The 21,037-nt window shown below is 28.4% G+C and overlaps 1 protein-coding gene and 1 long non-coding RNA gene across 3 annotated transcripts in view; one reads left to right on the top strand and one right to left on the bottom strand.

Moving 5' to 3' along the window:
- The window catches only part of LOC142323308 (uncharacterized), a 99,767-nt gene extending 99,263 nt beyond the window's left edge, over positions 1–504 (bottom strand). The window contains exon 1 of the mRNA XM_075362779.1: positions 118–504. Coding sequence (XP_075218894.1) covers positions 118–298 — 181 coding nt within the window. The 5' untranslated portion in view covers positions 299–504. The remainder of the gene's footprint in view (positions 1–117) is intronic.
- A 2,631-nt stretch (positions 505–3,135) lies between these two features.
- Positions 3,136–21,030, top strand: LOC142323306 (uncharacterized). 2 transcript variants are annotated; one of them, XR_012756074.1, is made up of 3 exons: positions 3,136–6,612; positions 15,117–15,310; positions 20,730–21,030. It is a non-coding gene; the product is annotated as an uncharacterized LOC142323306 (long non-coding RNA). The 2 variants fall into 2 exon arrangements; XR_012756073.1 differs by having other exon boundaries at positions 15,117–15,318.
- Positions 21,031–21,037: the final 7 nt, after the last annotated feature.

Genomic DNA, 21,037 nt, shown 5'->3' with positions numbered 1-21,037 from the left:
TATTACATCGAAATAAAGTAAACACAATTAGGAGAGTTCTAAAAGATAGGCAAGAAATTGAATTTATAGTAAAAAATACGATAGCCTAAAGTAACCTTTAATACAAAAATTAAATACCTGAAACCCGTTTCAAAATGTTTGCACGGCTGTTGAAAACAGATGAACAGCCGAAATTTTCACTTAATTTAAACAACACTGCAATATATTTAATGTAAACGTCAATAAAAACAAAACTATTTAAATCCTTTAAGTCTCCAATACAATAACATTTTGAACGCGTATTATAATCATGGCGCATTATTTTCCCTTAACACTTTCACGATTATTTATGTCTTCATTGAATAACTTATATTAGTTGTTAACTAATAATAATGCGACCCGAATAACACATAACCATACAGTCAAATTCAACAAATCTAAATAAAAGTTTGTTTTCATTTAAGAGTAACAACCAGTAACCTACGTCTCCGACATAACTCATGACGCCACATTACTGTACTGTAGGCCAACAAAAATAGCTGTAGTGATTGTAGACTGTCTAAATAATATGCATTTTCGAAGCCAAAATGACATTTAACTAGTATTAATAATAACAAAATTTTGCTGAAATAATATTTTGTTTCTTTCAACTAGCTATAAAATAACTTTTTCCTTACTGAATAAATAGTAATTCATAATAATATGTTAAGTATATAAAATCATACTGTTACATAATTCATAATCTTTATTTAAGTATCTATGAGAATGAAGTATTAAACATACAATGTTATCATTTTTGAATAAGCTCTAAAGGATGTTCACTTTTTTATGATAACTTTTTTGACTAGATATTTCATTCGTTAATGAACTGCAAGTACAACAAATTGAGGAAAAATGCGTCGCAATTAATTCAGATGTAGGAAATAATTAAACCGTTTAAGAGGTACTTATTTTAAACTTCAAAGTAATTATTTAAAACCAAATGCCACAAAGGGGCCTACGTGCGAAAAGGGAAATTTCTAAATGAAGATAGTAATGATTCATGCGTACGCATCATATATCTGCTTCTTTTCATGCGCCAAATTTATGAAGGTCAGTTTCGTAACCACTGTCACGAATATCTGTTTCCTGACTCCATGTTAATGTTAAAATATAATCTGCGTTAAAGAAGCTGCTAATGCAACTATGTTGTGTGTTCACTTTTAAAAAAAAATGATTGTATATATTTAGTCTTTATTTTAGCAGATCATCATCAGCTTCCTCTTTGAGTTATAGTTGCCATAAAGGAAAAATTATCAAGTAAATTATTGTTGTCAATAAATTGCTACCAAACCTCATTTTCTGTTGCTTCTGTTAATTATACTTACAGAAACTCATTAATAATCAGTAGAAAAAATGATTTACATGAAACTACATTTTTTCAAAACAATTGTTTGACACACATTTTTGTGTTACTCTACCAAAAATTAAGCACTAACTTCTTTAGCCCTGCTTAAAAACTTAATTGAAAAAAGTATTCAATTTATAAACTTAAACAAACAGAAGTGTACTTAGCAGTATGTTTTATCTGTTTTTATGAGATGTTAAGTGAAAGGTGCTTTACGTTTTTGACCATTTGAAGATATAAAAAAACCCCAGTTTTTTGTCTTGCTTAAATATATATATATATTGATCATTGATTAGCATAGCAAAGAGTGGACCAGCTTTAAAGAAATAAACAAGAATTAGTAAAAATTCACGTGAAATGTTAAACAAAAAATATACATTTTAAACATTAAATTTAAATATGTTTTCATACAAAAATTTGGAAACAGACATAGAAAAGTATAGCTATAAAATATTATTACACAACGTTTAACATTTCTGTTCACAATCTTGTATACAGCTTTAATTTTTGAAACAAGACAATCTTGTAATATATGATGATTTTCATCTAAAATTTGATAAGAAAATGAAAGTGAAACACATCATTTGGTAACTATTCATGATTTTTGAGGAACAGCAACCAAGAATTTTGTCAGAAATGAAACCAGGGAAAATGTAATAACTTTTTTTAATATTTTTCAGTTAGATTTTCATTTAACATTTACTTAAAATTAACTATTTGTTTGGACTACTTCCAATAAATAGCAATAGCTGACCTACAACAGTATGTAATCTTTTAACTTTAAATAATTTTAAAAAGTATGAATATATAATATAATATTGAGCTCTTGAGGTCTCAACAAAATAGTATACTAATTTTTAGTAAGGTCAGACCTGCACTTGACAATCGGTAATGGTGAAGAAGAAATCAAGAATAATGAAAAAGGGAGGTAGTAAAGATGATAACCCATCAGAGCAGATTTGGATAGTTCACTGTCTTTCCCAACTACTACTCCTTTTTTATTGTATTCCCTATAATTGATTAGTTTAAAACATTCCTATCCTTATGTTTTTCTCTCTATATCTATTAACGTTTACTAATTATAATCCAATTGATAACAATTTTTATTTTTGATATTGTATGGATAAGTATTAACAAAATATAATTAAAACAATTATGAATAGAATGGAATAAATATTAGTTAAAGTAAATAATAAAATTAATTTTCCAAAATTTAATAATTAAAAATATGTTATTGTGGAAGAAAAAAATAAATTGAGTTTAAATCCATAGATTTTTTATATATGTTTTTTTTTAGATTTTTAATTTTTTTTTTTTTTTTTATGTAATCTTATCACTAAGAGGGTGGCAACCCAAAAACAGGGTTCTACGGAACTATAAAAATTTGCGTCATCACTTTAGCATTGAGACTATGGGTGGTTAGGACAGTTGTACTTGTTGATTGTGATATACTGCAAACTGGGAAAGTATGCTATTGCTCTCATAATGACAATTATCATGTTATAAAAAATGAAGATTTAGTTTACCCAATCACTACTTTTTCTACATTTTGTATAGTATTAAAACTCACAGAAGCATGATAATTACCAATTTTTTTGTGTGTAAAGCAATATATTACAAGAATATTCTATCTTCACGATCTGCTGACCTACATAAGTACTGATTAATCTGGATTAATTTACAGGAAATTATTATGTTAGTTCAAATAAAAGATTAAGAAAAACATTCATTTTTCATTTTACGTTTAATTTCAAACTCAATATCACATGTCAGTTTTATGTGGCAATAGGAAAGATCAACCCAGATGGTTTAAATAGACCTTGTATTTAAAACGCAAACGAATAAATTAACTGAAATTTTTTTTCCGCAATACGTTTTAATGTAGGTACAACCTTCTGCTGCTACTCGATCGTTGGTTAGAATAACTAAGGTTATGTTTAATTTTGTCGTAGCTCTTTTCGTTGCCGTGTTCGAATTGTTTTGTGAATTAAGATGTGGTTTTATATAGTGGAAACTAACTTCTTTAGTTAAACAATTTTTTTATGGGTTTAAAATATGATAAATTGTATAATTTATGATTCCGTTGGTTATATAAAATAATTGCTAGCGAGTGATTTTGGGATCTTATTTATGATTTGAATTCTGAATTTTGTCTTAAAAATTATGGAGTTTGACGCGTTTTTCATTAAAAAAATTAATACACTGGTATTGCTAATAATATCTTTGTGTAAAATGTTAACTATGCAGTTTTGTGCCGGTCAACGTCATAAAAAATTGGTAATTACTACAATTACAAACTTTGTGTGCCTAATTGCAAACAATAATCAAAAAATAAGATAGTTACAATAAGTAATTTTATATTTATTGAGTTTTTAATTTATATTTTTACTTGAAAATTCTGCTGTTTTATGTCAGTAGATCGCTAATCCGTAATTATTACATTTAAACTTAGTTCATTAAAATGTGGATGTTCTACTGGAAATAATTAATTTCCTATTTCGACCACCGGTGTAATGTTAACATGTTAGTGAAGTTATACCTCTTTAATCCAGAATTTAGTAATGGTTTCCATTTTTCTGTGGTTTTTTATCAAATTTATTGTGTAAAAGTCTATGTACTGCAATGATTTTAATCCTTAAAATTTGCTTAACACATTATATATGATCAGGTTATGTAGTATTTAAAATATTGCTGGTAAATATCCGGTAATGTCCATATTCTAGTAAAGCAAATTGATTTTTACAATTGCTCTATGTAAATGATTTAACTTTGTTTTGTTGAAAATATATCATCTACACTCAGTGTATATGGAGAAGTAGGTAGTCGGATGGAATATGTTTCTTGGTTAGTTATGTAAATGCATGTGGTTTTCCTTCACAGATATTATTTGGGTCTAGTTATTAAATTATAAATTATGTAAAACTAAAACCTTTAATTAGACACCTATAATATTTTTAATGTAACATTTTAAAATCTTAATATTATTTTTCAGTTGGTTTTAAACCATTTTCAATTTCTCATACAGCTGTTTGGCTATGGCAAATGTTAGAACTCTTAAGTTAGGAAGATATATATATATATTTTAGGATGCGGTCATAAAGTGTGTTGATAATATTTTTTTTAAATTGTTTTTTATTCTCCAACTTACTGGAGTGTGTTAAGATGTGTAGGGGTATGTTTTTTGTATATATATATAGAACAGAAGGTTGTTGGTTTGTGATTTGTACCAGTGAGGCATTTGGCTAATGTTGACTATGTTGCTATGAAATGCTTTTATTAGTCCATTGGTCCATTGTATCTTTGAAGCTACATCTGATTCATTTAATATGAAACATTGTGTAGTCATAACAGTTCGTATATTTCAGGAGAATTGTTTTATGTATAGTGGTTTGTTTTGCATTGTTCTTTATTCTGAAGGCTAGATTGTATTCAGTTTTTTTTGTTTGTGAGCTTTTTTCTGAGAATCTTTGTTTATAATTATTTTAGAACACGCCCTAAATCATTTACATTTAAGAAACTTGCCTGTAAATAATATATTGGCGTAGATACAAAAAATAGTTTTCATGCATTTATTTTTATAATAGTCGCTGATTTGGGGTTTAAATTAGAATTAATGACACTATCTTATTTTACCGAGAAATCATAAAAAAAGGAAAACAATCAATATATTTAAAAAAAATTTATAGCTAAATATGGACACAAACAAATTTTAATGATCTCACAATCACAAAAAGTATGCTTTCAAACTATATAGAAAACTATCATTGATGGCCTGTTCATAGTATTTCAAGCTACCTAACGTCACATAAATAAACGGCTTTTAAAAGCACTATAGTCTTACTATTCAGCTCGCCCATTTCACCTGAAGATCACACAGAAGAACTTAACATTATAAAATACTTGGCTCATAAAAATACTATCACTGAAATGTTATATTATACTACTTTAAACTAATTGACCACTTCTGCCCAAAACAAGCGAAAATGAAATCAAAGTTAAGCTATAAACAAACCAAAAATACATAACATTAATAAATAAACAAAAGCTCAAAGAAAAGAGTACTAATTTAAAAAAAAGTTAAATAAAATGTAGCCTTCAGATCAAAAAATTAAAATAAACCATTACCCATAGAATAGACTGCCCTTAAATATATGAATTTAACTACATTGATTGGATAATGTTCCACAAACTAATCGGTTGCAGCTTCAAAAGTTGAAGCCGATTCTAGTTTGTTTGTTTTTTATTATTCTAGTTTGTTGTTTATGAATGAACTCATAAAAGCATTCTGGAGCAACATAGTCAACACTAGCTGAATAACTCACTGATGCGAATCACAAATTCATCAACATTAATTACAATCTTAATATTCTGTACATGCACAAAAAAGAACCATACCTCTACATTATAAAATAAACCTCACATCAATAATGTACTAATTGAAACAGATGCAGATTTTTTTTATAAAAATATTTTTATAATTTAAAAAAAATTATATTTCTATAATTTAAAAAATATATATTTTTAACATTTTGGGGTTTAAATTAAAATGAATGACACTATCTTATTTTACCAATACATCACAAAACAATGTGAACAAATTAATATATTTAAACAAAATTTACAGCTAAATATAGACAAACAAATTTTCATGATCTCACTATATTTTTAATTTTTTTTCATATTTTAAATATGTGCTTTCTTAACTCAAGAAAAGTAACATCAGCTAATGTTAAAATGAAAAAGACCAACATCAGTCCCTGAAAGTGGCAACAAAAGTAACTGAAACTGTTAAGATGTGAGTTTTAAAAATTGTATATTCAATAAATTTACTTCATCTACATGATTTTCATTGCTTACCATCATGGACAAAAGTTTTGTAAGTAATTGAATGTTTTGTGAAAGTTAATGTAATCCACTCTAAATTAATAAAAATATTTACATTGCAACATTACCTTTGCTCATGATGGACAAATATGTTTTTGAACCTTCTCAGAATTTGACTGTATTGAATGTTGCTTTGTTCTGTTTATAGAGGAAGTGTTTAACCAATCTGTATCTTTAATTAGTGTTTAAGAATTGATTTAATTTGATAAGTTCAGTGTATCTTGGTAATTTTTGTGAATTCTGTCATTTTTCAGATTTTAAAATTTAATTTTTTGTGAATGTCCATGTTGGATGGATACTGAAGCATTTACAAACTATTAATTTTTTAACAAATTAAAGCAATTTTTTCTTGCATTTGTGAAGTAAGTAGAAAAATTAAGAAAATATTATAAAACTAAAAATCTATTAGTTAGAAATATTTTCTTGGCTACAAGAAAGTGTGTTGGTCTTTAGGTATTGATTGTTATCATCACTGATTGTTGTTTTTTATTTTATTCTAGTTTGTTAATTTTCTTAAATTAGAAACAAATAGTAAATCGTATTTATAGTTTGATTTGATTTGTATTTTTCTCTATGTTTTTTGTTTTCATTTCCTTAAAAGTGCAGGTTATTGAATTATTGACAGTTTTCATGCATTTATGCTCATAATGGTCACTGATGTGGGGTTTAAATTAAAATTAAAATCTTGGTTGTTAGGTAGATGATTATTCATAACAGATTTTAAGTTAAACTTAAAATCCACCTATCCTCTGTAGCAGATTGGTAGCGTTTCAGCTGTATATCGAAAAGTTTGTGGGTTCAAATCCCAGGCATGCTATTTTTCTTACACTACAAAAGGTCCATTTTATATTTCCATGCACAAGCTTTGAGCTTATTAAGTGAATTGATCATTAAAAAAAATTAAAACTATTAAAATTTTTGGTATATGGATTAGCAGCTTCTTTTTCATTACATACTAATTTCAGCAACAATTGAATTCATTATATACTGTATCAGCCTGGTAATCTAGATTTGATGGTGCTGCTCTCAGTCTGTATCAGAGAAATTTTTAATCAAGTGAAAGTTACCAGTAATGTTAAAAAAATGTATATTGACAGTATTTAAACTTTTAACCTCAATGGTTTCTTTATTGACCAAACACAATTTAAAGTAAAACATAGGTATTTATTGTCTGCTGTATTAATCTGTAATAAGAAAGGGAGTCTGACAAGGATGTTCCCTACTCCTGTTACCTTTTAATCTTTACATAGAATTAGCAGTTAATGATGTTAAATAACAATTTAGATCCGGAGTAGCAGTACAAGGTGAAAAAATAAAGATGCTATGATTTGCTGATGATATAGTAATTCTAGCTGAGAGTAAAAAGGATTTAGAAGAAACAATGAATAGCATGGAAGTCCTATGCAAGGACTACCGCATGAAAATAAACAAGAACAAAAGAAAAGTAATGAAATGTAGTAGAAATAATGAAGATGAACCGCTGAATGTGAAAATTGGAAGAGAAAAGACTATGGAAGTAGAAGAATTTTATTATTTGGGAAGTAGAATTACTAAAGATGGATGAAGCAGGAGTGATATAAAATGCCGAATAGCACAGTCAAAATGGAGCTTTCAGTCAGAAATATAATTTGCTTACATCAAAAATTAATTTAAATGTCAGGAAAAGATTTTTGAAAGTATATGTTTGGAGTGTCGCTTTATATGGAAGTGAAACTTGGACGATCGGAATATGTGAGAAGAAAAGATTAGAAGCTTTTGAAATGTGGTGCTATAGGAGAATGTTAAAAATCAGATGGGTGGATAAAATGACAAATGAAGAGGTGTTGCAGCAAATCGATGAAGAAAGAAGCATTTGGAATAATAGTTAAAAGAAGAGACAGACTTATAAGCCACATATTAAGGCATCCTGGAATAGTCGCTTTAATATTAAGGGTCAGGTAAAAGGAAATAATTGTGCAGGCAGGCAACGTTTGGAATATGTAAAACAAATTGTTAGGGATCTAGGATGTAAGGGGTATACTGAAATGAAACGACTAGCACTAGATACGGAATCTTGTAGAGCTGCATCAAACCAGCCAATTGACTGAAGACAAAAAAAATATAGTATTAATCTGTACTGAGTAAATGGACGTAGGAAAATAAATGAATCATTTTCACTAAATTCATTATCTATTCTGATAATACATCACCATTTACAAAAATATTATTTTTAATATAGGTGTGCAGCTGTCATTAGGGAAATTTTGCTGTACTTTTTGTTATTTTTTCCTGAGTTTGAAAATTTCACATAACCAGCCAAAACTGGTGTATTTTTACTGCAAGTTTAGACTATCAAAGTCTCTGTTCTTTGTCCAAAAACATTATTTTAAGAGTAGTATTTTAAAACTTTTGATTGGTTGGGAAAGAAGTTTGAAAATTTAAATTAGGATGAGATGTAAACTGCATTAAAGGCTTACCAGAAGAAGCAGAATTCTTTGTTCAGATTCAGTTTATAATTGTTTACTCAGATCACGGAATTCAGAATAAATGAAAGCTAATTAAAATTGGTTGTAAGATTAAATATTGAAATTTCATGACCAAGTTGATCAATCAATTAATGTCTTTCAGTTATATGGTTCAACCAGTTTATAAATATGCATTATCTTGTCATTCCCACATAAAATCACAATAAAACAATTTATGTTTTTTGTGTGTTTTTAAGAACATTAAAAAAAAAAAATAGTCACAATCTGTGGCGGCTTGTAGCTAAAATTAGTGGGGGTAATGCTCCAGAAAACTTTTTTCTGGGCCTTTTCAAGACCATGATACGTTTTATACACATGTGGAGTAGAAAAAAAAACTACCTTCCACCAGCACACCAGGGTCAGTACCGTGGGAGCAACAGCGCTCTTTCTCCCTTGCAGCCTCGCATGCAGCTTCCTATGTATGCATACGCACAACAGCGAAACATCACGCCACTGGAACTGTGAAGCACAGAGTTCACACAAAGATTATTGTATCTTTTTTATAAACTGGGGGATGACTACTAACATTGAGCTTAAATATTATATATTGTACAAGTATAAAGAAAGAATTAAAGAAAAAAGGACTCATATTAAATGTTATCAGTAATATCAAGTGGAAATAGGGGATGCTGCAGTTCCACAGTGCCTATATGAAAAATTATGTGTGCCGCCACTGTTCCCAGTATTGCAGTATTATTTTATTTTTAATTTAGGAGGCTAAGGATCATGAGCTTTTTAGAAAGCAGGAAGCCATGAACCTCTTTTTCACCTATATGATTTTTAATTTTTTCATGATGGTAGAATACATTTTCAAAATAAACAGTTTGAATATTGCAACATTCAGTTTTTTAATTAAGGAGACTGGGAGACTAGAGCCCACTCAGAATCTTTTGGGGACCATTGTTTTTTAATTTTTCTCTGAAGGAAAACACATTCTAAAAGAAAAAGTTTCGATATTAGTCTGTCTGAATTATTAATTGAGGTAGAGCATGATCATTTTAGGAACAAGAGTTCCTAAGAGATTCTATTGGTTTGATTATTCTTCTGAAGATAGAAATTTAAAAAGAACAGTTTAAATATCAGAAATTTCAGTTTTCATTAATGGAGGTGATTAAGGACATGAACACTGGAAGGCAAGAATATTACTGCCCAATCTAAAACTAGATATTAAAACCCCAATTTTACCATCTGTCAATCTTAAAACTTGGAAATTCCAAGTGTAGGTTTCTAGTTTTAAATTTTGAGAATCTAAATTTTAACATCACAGCATGTTAAACTGGAGGTACAATGGCTTCTCACTTGGATGTCTGGTGATAACAACTTATCTGCAGGATAATAAGTTGATAGCAACAATCCTAATATTGGAAGTTTTACAAGAATAAAATATATGAAGAATGGAAAGGTTGTAGGGATCTATAGATGAGCTGCCAATAGAAGTGATAGGGTCTTAATGAAAAATGTTTGTATAATAAGGTGATGAAATTGTCAATCTGCAATAATCGAATGTGGCTAGATTTTTTAAAACAATCATGATCCCTATCATCAAAAAAGCATGGTCTAGTAAAGTGCAAAATTACAGAATAAGAAATCCTATTTTTATGCATTTGTTAGGTAGTGATTCTGTAAATGTGTATAACAAATGTTACCAAGATATTCCAATTCATTCTTGAGACACATTAATATTTTTTTTATTAAAAAAAAATCATTTGGCAGATTGATGAACACTGCAAAAAATGTGTATAGAAAAATATTTATTTACTTTTTTTAATAATTAAAATCAGAATTTACAATTCAATTTTTACATTATGCTTTATGTATAATTATTCATTTTTGTAGTAATTTTATACTGTAAGTATTTATAAGTATTTATTTGCCTGTAGTACTTTAAATACAGCATTACTAAATACAGAATTACGTAAAACCCATTTTTGTTTATGCATTCCATTGATTAATTTTTGTAAAATCCATTTTAACCAATTTACGATTTAATGGAATAGAATACCAATAACCAGAATCAGTACACTTGCTATTTGGAAATGTTTATTTAAAAAAGGCATTGTGTTGTTTTCAGGTTGTTTTATAAATATTATATGTTTTTTAAAAAATGAAACCTCAGTACTATATAAATTAATTAATTTTAAAAAAATACAAATTAATATGTAATACTGGTACAGAAATGAGAATAAGTATAATAATTAATCATTCAATAAAGTCATTAGTTATAATGAAATAAATATTTGTGGTTTACTTAGTCATTTGATTCACAGATATCTATTATCCTCACTAAATAAGATTTTTTTGTAAATAAGTAGTTAAGTAGTGAACATTAATTTGAATTGTCATAGACATTTGATTTTTACATGATATTAATATAGTAATTTATATTTATATACAAAGAAAAAATAAAATAAAAACTAAGAGAAAAGAAAAAAATTCTTGCTCAAATAATAACTGTAGGAACATAATAATACATGATAATCAGTCTCTAGTTACAGAGTAAAAAAGAATGTTAACCAAAAACAATCTACTGTTTACGCTTAAATGCTTAATGACAAGAGGATCTAACATAATTTATTTGTAAAAAGTACCAAAGTGTCAGTCAGTTACTGGATTCAATATGTCATTTGTTTCGTTCTGTCGAGTATGGAACATGAGCCGTCCTGGAATTGTACTCCTGAAACAATGAAAATATTCTATAATTGAATAAAATTTCTTTAAACATGTTCTCATAAGATATGCATTAAGTATATCCATTAAACTGTTGAAAGTCTCAACAACATTTATTGCTAATTGTTAATCATAGTACATTGAACATAACTCACAGCAAATCTGTAGAAAACTCATAGACAAAACTTTTTAAAAGTATGCTGAAACTAAAATTTTCATGAGCTTGTTTGTAAGGATATCACATTACATTGTATTCAATTTTACTACAATTAAGGCAAAGTATATTCAGTAACCTTAGTATTACTGAAGAGTTTTGTATTTTTAATAATTCCTGTGACTATTTTCACACTTCTAACTGAATTTAAATAATTTTTGTATTGATTTGATTACTAAGACCAACATTACTATCCATTCACTTGCTATAATCTTGCGTTATTCAGCATGTAATTTAATAGCTGATAACTTAAGTTTCCTAGTGAACACCATAAGCTTTCATTTAAACTAAATCTGTAGTTAATACACCATTTGTATCATTCTGGATTTGCCAAAAGATCATTCGTATATCATAAATAGGTTGTGATTTATTAAGAAAAAAATTGATTGATTTATGTATACAGCTATCAGACTGAGTAGGTAAATTCTGATATATTTACTCAACTACTTATCAATAATCTTATATTAGTGAGTCATTATCTTAAATTGAATTGCTAATTCAATATATTATTTGAATTTTTATTTGTTTATGTTTAAGTCAATATTCTTTAAATTTTATGTTGAGCTTAAAAACAATATGGTGTTTCATTTTCATTTATTTAGTAGATCACATAACAAAGATACATTTAATCCTAGGTTTTATACACTAATAGTGTGCATTACATTCCTACTGTTATTTACTAATTAGCTGAATTAATTTTCATGAGTAAAACTAGTCAAGTCAATCTGTCAAACTATATTTTCTTCATTCATATCAAATTGGAGTCGTATATTATTTACTGAAAATCCTACATGGTGTTCACATAGCTGATTTGTTTATTTTGTCCTATCTGTAACAAATTTGTCTCTTACAAATACAGCTTATATAATTAAATTAACAGTAATATGAAGGATATAAAAGAAAAGAAAATATATATATATATTTTATTAACTTAAAAAAATCAATTCTTTTTTTGTTATTGTATTTGTATTCCCCTTTGTACTAATTATGTCAAAGACAAAAGTATAAAAAGTTTATTACTAAGGTACAGAATTTAATAGTGCTTCTTACCTTATGATTGTTATTATATAAAAGTGCTTTCAAAGGTTTCCCTCATCATCGGTTAATAAAACATACTCTTTTTTTAAAAATCACACATTAAAAATTTAAATTGTAAACATAAAAAATATACAGTCATGAAAGTCAAAAAGATTAAAAATGTTTAACTTTTATGACTACATATTTTTTATATGTTTACAATTTTAAGTTTTACATTTTTAATGTGTGATTTTTAAAAAAAATAATATTTTTTATTAATTGATGATGAGGGAAACCCTCGAAAATGTTTTTATGTAATAACAAGCATAAGGTAAGAAGCATTATTGAATTCTGTACTCTTGATGGTAAACTTTTTGTACTTTTGTCTTTGATATATTTTTTTATAATATTTTTCTTTGATAATATTGGAAAAAATTGAAATCGATAACATTGGCAATTCAACAAATACCAATAGTTACAAAAGCATTTTAAAAATGTTAATTTAAATATCACTGGTAGCCTTTTTTAATACTCGTTTCTCATACTGTTATAAATTTATTAAAATTCCTTTTTTCTGACTCAGGATATAAACAGCTATACCTAAACTTTTTTTTAAGTTTAAATCATAAAATACAAATTGGAATTATGCTTGTAATTACCAAAATTATTTATAATATGAAAAAGCTCAGCAACTGCATTAACATCATTGACAGTACATAAGAGACATTTAAGGAATCTTAGAGATTGAGAATCTATTTTATTAAATACTAGATGACTAGATTTATCAAGTGAATGGTAACCTAATGTACTTCTGATTATTTATCCAGTTTAATTACTATTTTATTCTGATAGTGTGATTATTTAATTTAATTTAATATAAATGTGTGATAGATAATATGCATGGAACATTTTTTTTATAACATCAGTGATGTTAGATGCTGCAGATCAATTGAGAGAAACATTGCATCCAAAGTATATAGATCAACTGATGAATCTATTTCCTCTTTTATTACATTATTTTCATTTTTAATTGTAACATCTTAAATTTAATGACTACTAGCATCAACAGATAATTAAAACATTATTAAATGCATGACTTCAGAAAATATCATAGATCTCAACGTAAATGTCCTTTTTGCTAAGGTCATCATTGTTTTCAGCAATGTTTAACTTAAAATTGCGAGGAAAAATACAAATGTGTCTGTTTGTTACTTATTAGAGAACTGATCAAATTTATCATTTTAAATTATGATAGACCTGACCAGTAGATTTCATATTGAACATTCAAGCAGTTAAAAAAAGAGCATAACGAAATATTGATACAAAATAAGATTAATTAAATTTTTACTTAGATTTATTCATTTCTATTTTTTAATTTTTAACCTGTTTACTAAGATTAATATCACATACAATATTAAAATTCTGCTTGCCAAAGTTTTGCTTACTGACTTCAAATCACAACACTGATGATACACACAGTAATTAGAATGAAACAGCTCGGCACTCATTATTTCCATTTCTAGACACGTCTTGCTAAAGCAAACTATATTGTAGCTAACTTTCAAAATATAAGATAAAAATTATTAGTTTTATTTATTTTATTTTTTTAACCATGAACATTTTGATGATACAGAACTTAATATTTTTCATTCACATTAAGTAGGGAAAAAACAAAGTATATAAAAGTGGTGCTATCTCGCATCTTAGTATAATATAAATAAAATTAATTGGTGACACATTTTACATCATTTATCAATTTATTAATATTATGTATATGTATAAGAATGACTGGTCCAGGGCAGGAGAATGAATTACCTTTATCTCCTTTAGGGTACATAGTCCTTTTGTTGGTTGATACACTCTTTCTTTCATCTTCCCAAATTTGTTAATCTCTGACTACTTAACTGGTTGGTATGTTGAGAACTTGGTTAGCTGTTAAAGCAGCCCCACTCAACAGGTTAAGAGGGAATAGCCAGAAAAATGTAGTGGAACTGGCAACTACAAATGTATGGTTTTCCTAGGAACTTTTATTTCCTGTTCTCATAAAGTGTGTTAATAGTTAAAATGCCTGTCAAGTGAAGCTGAGTCTCCTATTACCTAACCTCATACAATACTCCTTCTCTCTAGTGAAAATGCAAATAATGACTTGGCAGACAGTTTATATTTGTGCATTTGCATGAAATATGAAATACTTCCATTCAGCTGAGAGTTGTACAGCTATTAATCTTTTAATATAATGAAAGATTCAACAATATTTTTAATAGAATTGTTAAAGTAATATGTGTATGATTAATTTCATCCTGAACTGATTTCTCAGAAATTACTTACAATTTACTAGAGAAAAAAATGGCTTCTTTAATCTGTATAACAGATTTACTAGATTTTTTGGACTGTTTAGTAAATGATTTGTTGCACACCTAGATGTTGAGGTTAGTACATGCTGAACTTATATTTTATTTAATAGCAGTGACATTATTGAGGAATGTGGTGGGCATTGTAGAGAAACTAAGGACAGCTAATTATGAAGCAAGATTAGAGTTGAATATGAAGTTACTAGAAAAAATTGTTAATCAGAGCTTCTCAAATATGAAGGTGTGGACTATGTTTCTACCTGGTGAAAGGACATCTGCCATTAACAAGATCCTTCTACAAAAGAAGGTAAGAAGGTAGGTGTAATTATCAGAATGGAGCACATTTAAGGAAAGTATGAAAAGATTATTTAGTGGAAACAAATCTTAATGACTAAAACACTTTGTAATTGAAGAAATTCTTTAACACATCCTTTTACTTGCTACTTCATACAGTTGAGTTTTCTGGATTTATTTTTTGTTAAATTAATTCGTTAACTTTTAGTTTACTTTTTCTTACTACAATTTTATTACAGGAAATAATCAACATTAATAATGAATCAAAGTATGATTGATCAGTATGTTTTAGTTTACATATATGGACATTTTGGCCCTTGAAAATTATTCTTTAACAGTACATTTGAAGTAAATATTAACTATTGGTATGTTGAGAACTGAGTTAGCAGTTAAAGCATCCCCACTCAACAGGTTAAGAGGGAATAGCCAGAAAAATGTAGTTGAGCTGGCAACTACAAATGTATGGTTTTCTCAGGAACTTTTATTTCCTGTTCTCATAAAGTGTGTTAATAGTTAAAATGCCTGTTAAGTGAAGCAGAGTCTCCTATTACCTAACCTCATACAGTACTCCACAGGATAATATTCCAAACACTCAAGTATTCAATGGTTTACATTAATTATGTAGGAAAGTTTTTTGTTTAAAATTAATAAATATTAAATGGTTCACTTAAAAAAAAAAACCATGACCTTTCACCGAAGGACCTTTCGAAGCTATTAGCCAGTAATAGCTTCAATATCTACTGGAGTTGTCAGTAATACTGATATTAATGGTGACCATCTTCTTGAAAATAGTAACCATCTTTAAAATTGTTAAATAAAATTAAAATCTTAGATAATCGTAGGTGTTCATTTAGGTTCAAAAACATAATTTAACGTAATTTAGGTTCAAAAACATTCTAGAAAACATATTTTCTGGTATTCTTAAAAAGTTAGAAACCTTTTCAGATAGGGCTCTTAACAACAGTGTTACCAGTAACTACAGTGAAGAAGATGCAGTTAATTACTTTGGAAAGATCCTTTGGAAGGAAACTTTGCAGGATTTTGAAATAATTATATAGTAATTTTAAAGAGTTGTCATGTTTTATCATATTGTTCAGCAGGCTTTTTTTTTTCTTAACCATATTCATGTTGCACAGTTTGATGTAAATATTTTTCTAGGCTTAATACTATAAAAGTAGTAAGATTACTGTAGCCTTCCATAGAGGTATGTTCAATGACTCAGCTATCTTCCTTGTAGAACAAATTTTTAAAAAATCTTTTGGGATACACAGAAAAAGTTAAAATATGGTTTTAATTGACGCTGTCATGATTTTTTAATTATTGTGTTTGTGATTAAGAATAAATTAATGTCTAATGATAGTTATTCTGCCCTAAGACATGCTCTGGATATCAAAATTGTGCAACTTGTTGCTTTTCTTCTCAATTTCCTTCTATCTTGGATTAATTATAATTTCTTTCCAAATGATGTATAAATTTTAACCTTTGACTTTGTTTTTTATTTACTTCTGAACCGGTATTGCAAACAGACCTTTTCTTTGCGTTTAAATTGTGCCCAGTAATTTGTTCTTAATCAAATTTGCAAAAACTGCTTCGCTACTATTATATTTACTTTTCAGTTTTCATCATTTGTCCTCATATTTACAATTCAGTTTTGGGATATAAGTGCTAAATACATATAAAGCAGTATACTACAAACACAAGATATTTTTTTAAACATAATGCCATTTTATTACTTAATAATTGTTTATTCAGTTAAATGCCTCAATGGTCATTACTGTTTAATATTTCTAGTTTAAAATTTTTGTCCTTGTGCTTCAAATATATTTAAAACGCTTCACTTACTTTAGTCTTGTTCCTCTTAATGGTACTATTACTTATTTCTGATTATTTTTGTTATAAATTTATTTTTTTTTTTTAAGAAGAAAAAATATCATTGTCTTAAACTTTATTATTTAAAGTGATAAACTGGATTAAGTTTTATAAAATATTTTTATAACTTACCTAATTCTTTTTAGTCTCCCTTGCAAACATTTTTAGTGACTGGTGTTGCTATTTTTATCCTGGTGTTTACTGCAGTGGTTTATTTAAATTAGACAGACTTGTACTTGGAATGTGGATGGAAAGTGTTTTGGATGTAGACTGTGCTGTTATAGTATAGTATATCATTGTTTTGTGGTATTGTTGATTTTCTGTATATTTTTAAATTCTGAAATTCACCACATTAACTCACACAAACAAAGACTTAACTTTGATTTCCAAAATAAACATACAATTCAAATTCAACACTCTTTTTGAACGCATTCTAATTGTATGTATTTCTAGTTAAAACTACAGTCAACATCAGAATGAGGCCAACAGCAGCATTCACTGAGGATAGTTACAAGGATGACTAAAATGAAGGGATGAATAAAACTTGTTCAATTCAAAAATTGAACAAGTTTTATTGTTAAAAATTGATTCGGCTTGTAGTTGCAGAAGTTTGTAGTTTTCAGTGCTGGATTTACCTTGGACGAGGCTCCAAGGAAATTGATATTTTTGAGCCCCCCCCCCCCAGAAGTTCCAATTGCCTATTATCCTACAAAATTTCATTTGATAAACATATAGGTTATGATAACAGAAATAATCAGAGACAACCTGATACATTTTTTAATGAATTTTATTGACCTTAATTTTTCGTTTGAATTTTTAAATAGTATGATTCGAATACATACCTTGTATCTTTGACTCAAGCAACAAAACAAGATGCTTCAAGAATCTCTGCCGGTTTAGACAAAGACGAACGAAATGTTTGACCAAGATGTTTGCGCCATCTTTTTGTTACACATGGAAATGACGCGCGGGAAAAAATGGTTTGCATGACAAACCAATTTTAAAATATACTGACATTATAATCTATGCTATAAATATAATTGAAGCTTTTACATAATTGAAGATAGCAATTACAATTATACATAAGTTATAAAAGTAATACATAAAGTATTATAAATATATTCTTAATTTTTTGTTAATTTTACTTTTATTTTTCAAAATTTTTTAATTCGAGGCCCCTGTCAAAGTGAGGCCTCAAGCAGCTGCTTGTTTTGCTTTATGGTAAATCCGTCACTGGTAGTTTTAGATAATTCTCATCACGGATTGTTGTGGTCAAAAATAGAAAAAAAGTTATTATTACTTGTACAACTATTATTAGTTAATTTCCCCTTATAATCTGCAAGCCTGGTGAAGTTTATTTCCCTGTCTCGCAATTTTGATCTATCTGATACATATTATGGGTAGCTGCAGAGGGGGCTACAAATTATGGTATAACATACAGGTTAGTAACATTGTATATCATCAGGTGATTATAAAGATTAAGCAGCTACTTTCATTTACTCAAAAAAATGCAAGATTTGTTAGAAGTTGATGTTATTTTCATGTGTGCATTGAGAATTTTGATATGTGCATTATTAAATTAAAATTGCAGACACAAGTGAGTATTCAATTAAAGAATGATTTATTGTTAGTATTTGGGTGCAAATACACACAGTTTTGTGCAAATTAATGTGAACAAGAGATCATTTTTAGTTAGTTATGTTGCATCACTGATGTACTACAGTTGTTTCCCTCTATTTCAAGTATTGCCTGAAAACTTCTTTGTTTTGAGAGGTTATCTGTATTGCGTACCTATTTTATTTTGGTTTCTTCTAGTGTAAGTGATCTTTTGATTTCATTAATAAATTTAGAAAAGTAGCAATATGGATTTAAATCCTAAGAAAAGAAGCAAGATAATAACACTCAGTGAACATACTTGTATGACTCAAAGATGAATAGCAGCAAAGTGTAGTCTAGGTGTAGTTAATAAGATTATTACACAAAATCTTAAGATGGATACAATTTCATCCCAATGAAAAGGTTGCTGTGGAAGAAAATGTAAAACCAGCTTAAAAGATTTTATGTACCTTTTTTATTTCATCTAGAATAAGTAAAGTTAATCCGTATAAAAACAGTTTTGAGTCGCAAAAAGAAAGAATTAGCTGGTGTAAAAATTCACAATTCTGTTGTTTGCAGAAGACTTCTGGAAAGTGGTCACAAGACACAAAGACCTAAAAGAAAACAACTACTTATGGACACAGTGAAGAAGAAAAGGCATCTTTGGGCCAAAAAATACAAAAACTGGAGTGCTGAGACTTGGAGAAACGTCCTTTTCTCTGACGCGAGTCATATTCTAGTTCAGGGTGCAAGAGTGTCACATGTACGAAGAAGTGATGATGAGTGGTTTTCACCAAAACACATCAAACAAGTTATAAATCATCCTTTAAAGATGTGCTGGGATGCTTTGACTAATTTGGAACTAAAACTTTAGTACCCATCTCTGGGTGATGGAACAGTGAAAAGTACATCCCATTATTGGAAAATAGAGCTCTACCGGAACTTCAAAAAGTTGCATATCTATTTGGAGTCATAAATGCTGTTTTTTCAACAAGACCCCCCAGCCTCTCATGAAAGAAATTAAGGGATTCAGTGTTTGGACTGGCTTGGAAATTCACTAGACCTGAACCCAATTGAAAATTTGTGGGCAATTGTGAAGAAAAGACTGAGAAAAATGGACTGCAGTACCAAATGGAAGATGATTTGTGCTGTAATAAAGGCGTGGTTTTACGATCACAAAATTAAAGAAATGTGTAAAAAAAGTTGTAGATCCAATGCATAAAAGAATTGAAATGGTTATTAAAGAGCAAGGAGGACATATTAAATACTAAAAAATACTGTAATAAACACTACCCATTCTTTATATTAATAAATTTGATTATTTTTGAAAATATATTCTCGTTTTCATTAATTTGCACAACAATGTATGAAAACATAAGAGACAAATTCAATCAGTGTTTTAGTAAGAAAGCTAAATCAGTTGTTAACACTTCAAAAGTGGAAAAGAATCTTTTTCCACTGGGTCAATCCTTGATTTCAAGTGATTTGGCTCTTCTTTCAGTCAATTGAATAGCTCTGATGTTGAATCCTATTTACAATCAACCAGGAAAAGGTCTTCAGAGCTAAATGTTCCCCATTCACACCTCAGAAAATAATGAAAAAATGTTGGGTTCAAACCTTTTAATCCTGCATGTGTTTAATTAGCTTTCTTACTGGGACATGGCTTTAAGGGAAACCTCTTACTAAGCTCTTACGTGTTTTCCCAATGTTCATTCATGGAAACCAGTTTTTTCTGATGAGTATGCCATTTCCCTGAGTAGTAGATCCCAGATCTGGTGAAAAGAAAAACCCACTTTTTTGAGGAAAAGATAGACCACTAACCAAATATAGTGACATATGAAATAGATCTGATTAGATCATACATTTTTGAATGAAATGTTACCAGCATTTTATATCTTAACGTGCTTGAAAATCATTTTATAACTTAGCTTGAATTGATTGGTATGTAATTAACTAACATTTTACAGCTATATTGAGCTCCAGCTCATTATGCTCACTTGGTAATGGAATCTTTAAATGAACAGTTTGAAGGACGGTGGATTGGTGGGACTTCAAAATTCAGTGGTCGTCTTAATGTTTGGAATTAACAAACCTGTAACAACTCCCTTTGGGGCATAATTATAAAAAAATCTCACATTTGTGATTAAGGAATGTTGGTAAGCTGAAAACTGCTGTCAAGAGACTGTTTTTATTCTGATCCTTCAAAAATAAAGAAAATGTCTCAACTCACTTGACAACTAATAAAACTGTGTGCAGGCAGTGGAGGGGCTCATAC

The sequence above is a fragment of the Lycorma delicatula genome, chromosome 4, assembly GCF_047948215.1.
Source record: "Lycorma delicatula isolate Av1 chromosome 4, ASM4794821v1, whole genome shotgun sequence".
Taxonomy (NCBI): domain Eukaryota; kingdom Metazoa; phylum Arthropoda; class Insecta; order Hemiptera; family Fulgoridae; genus Lycorma; species Lycorma delicatula.
The sequence above is the reverse complement of the archived record's forward strand: the minus strand, read 5'-3'. Positions and strand labels throughout refer to the sequence as shown.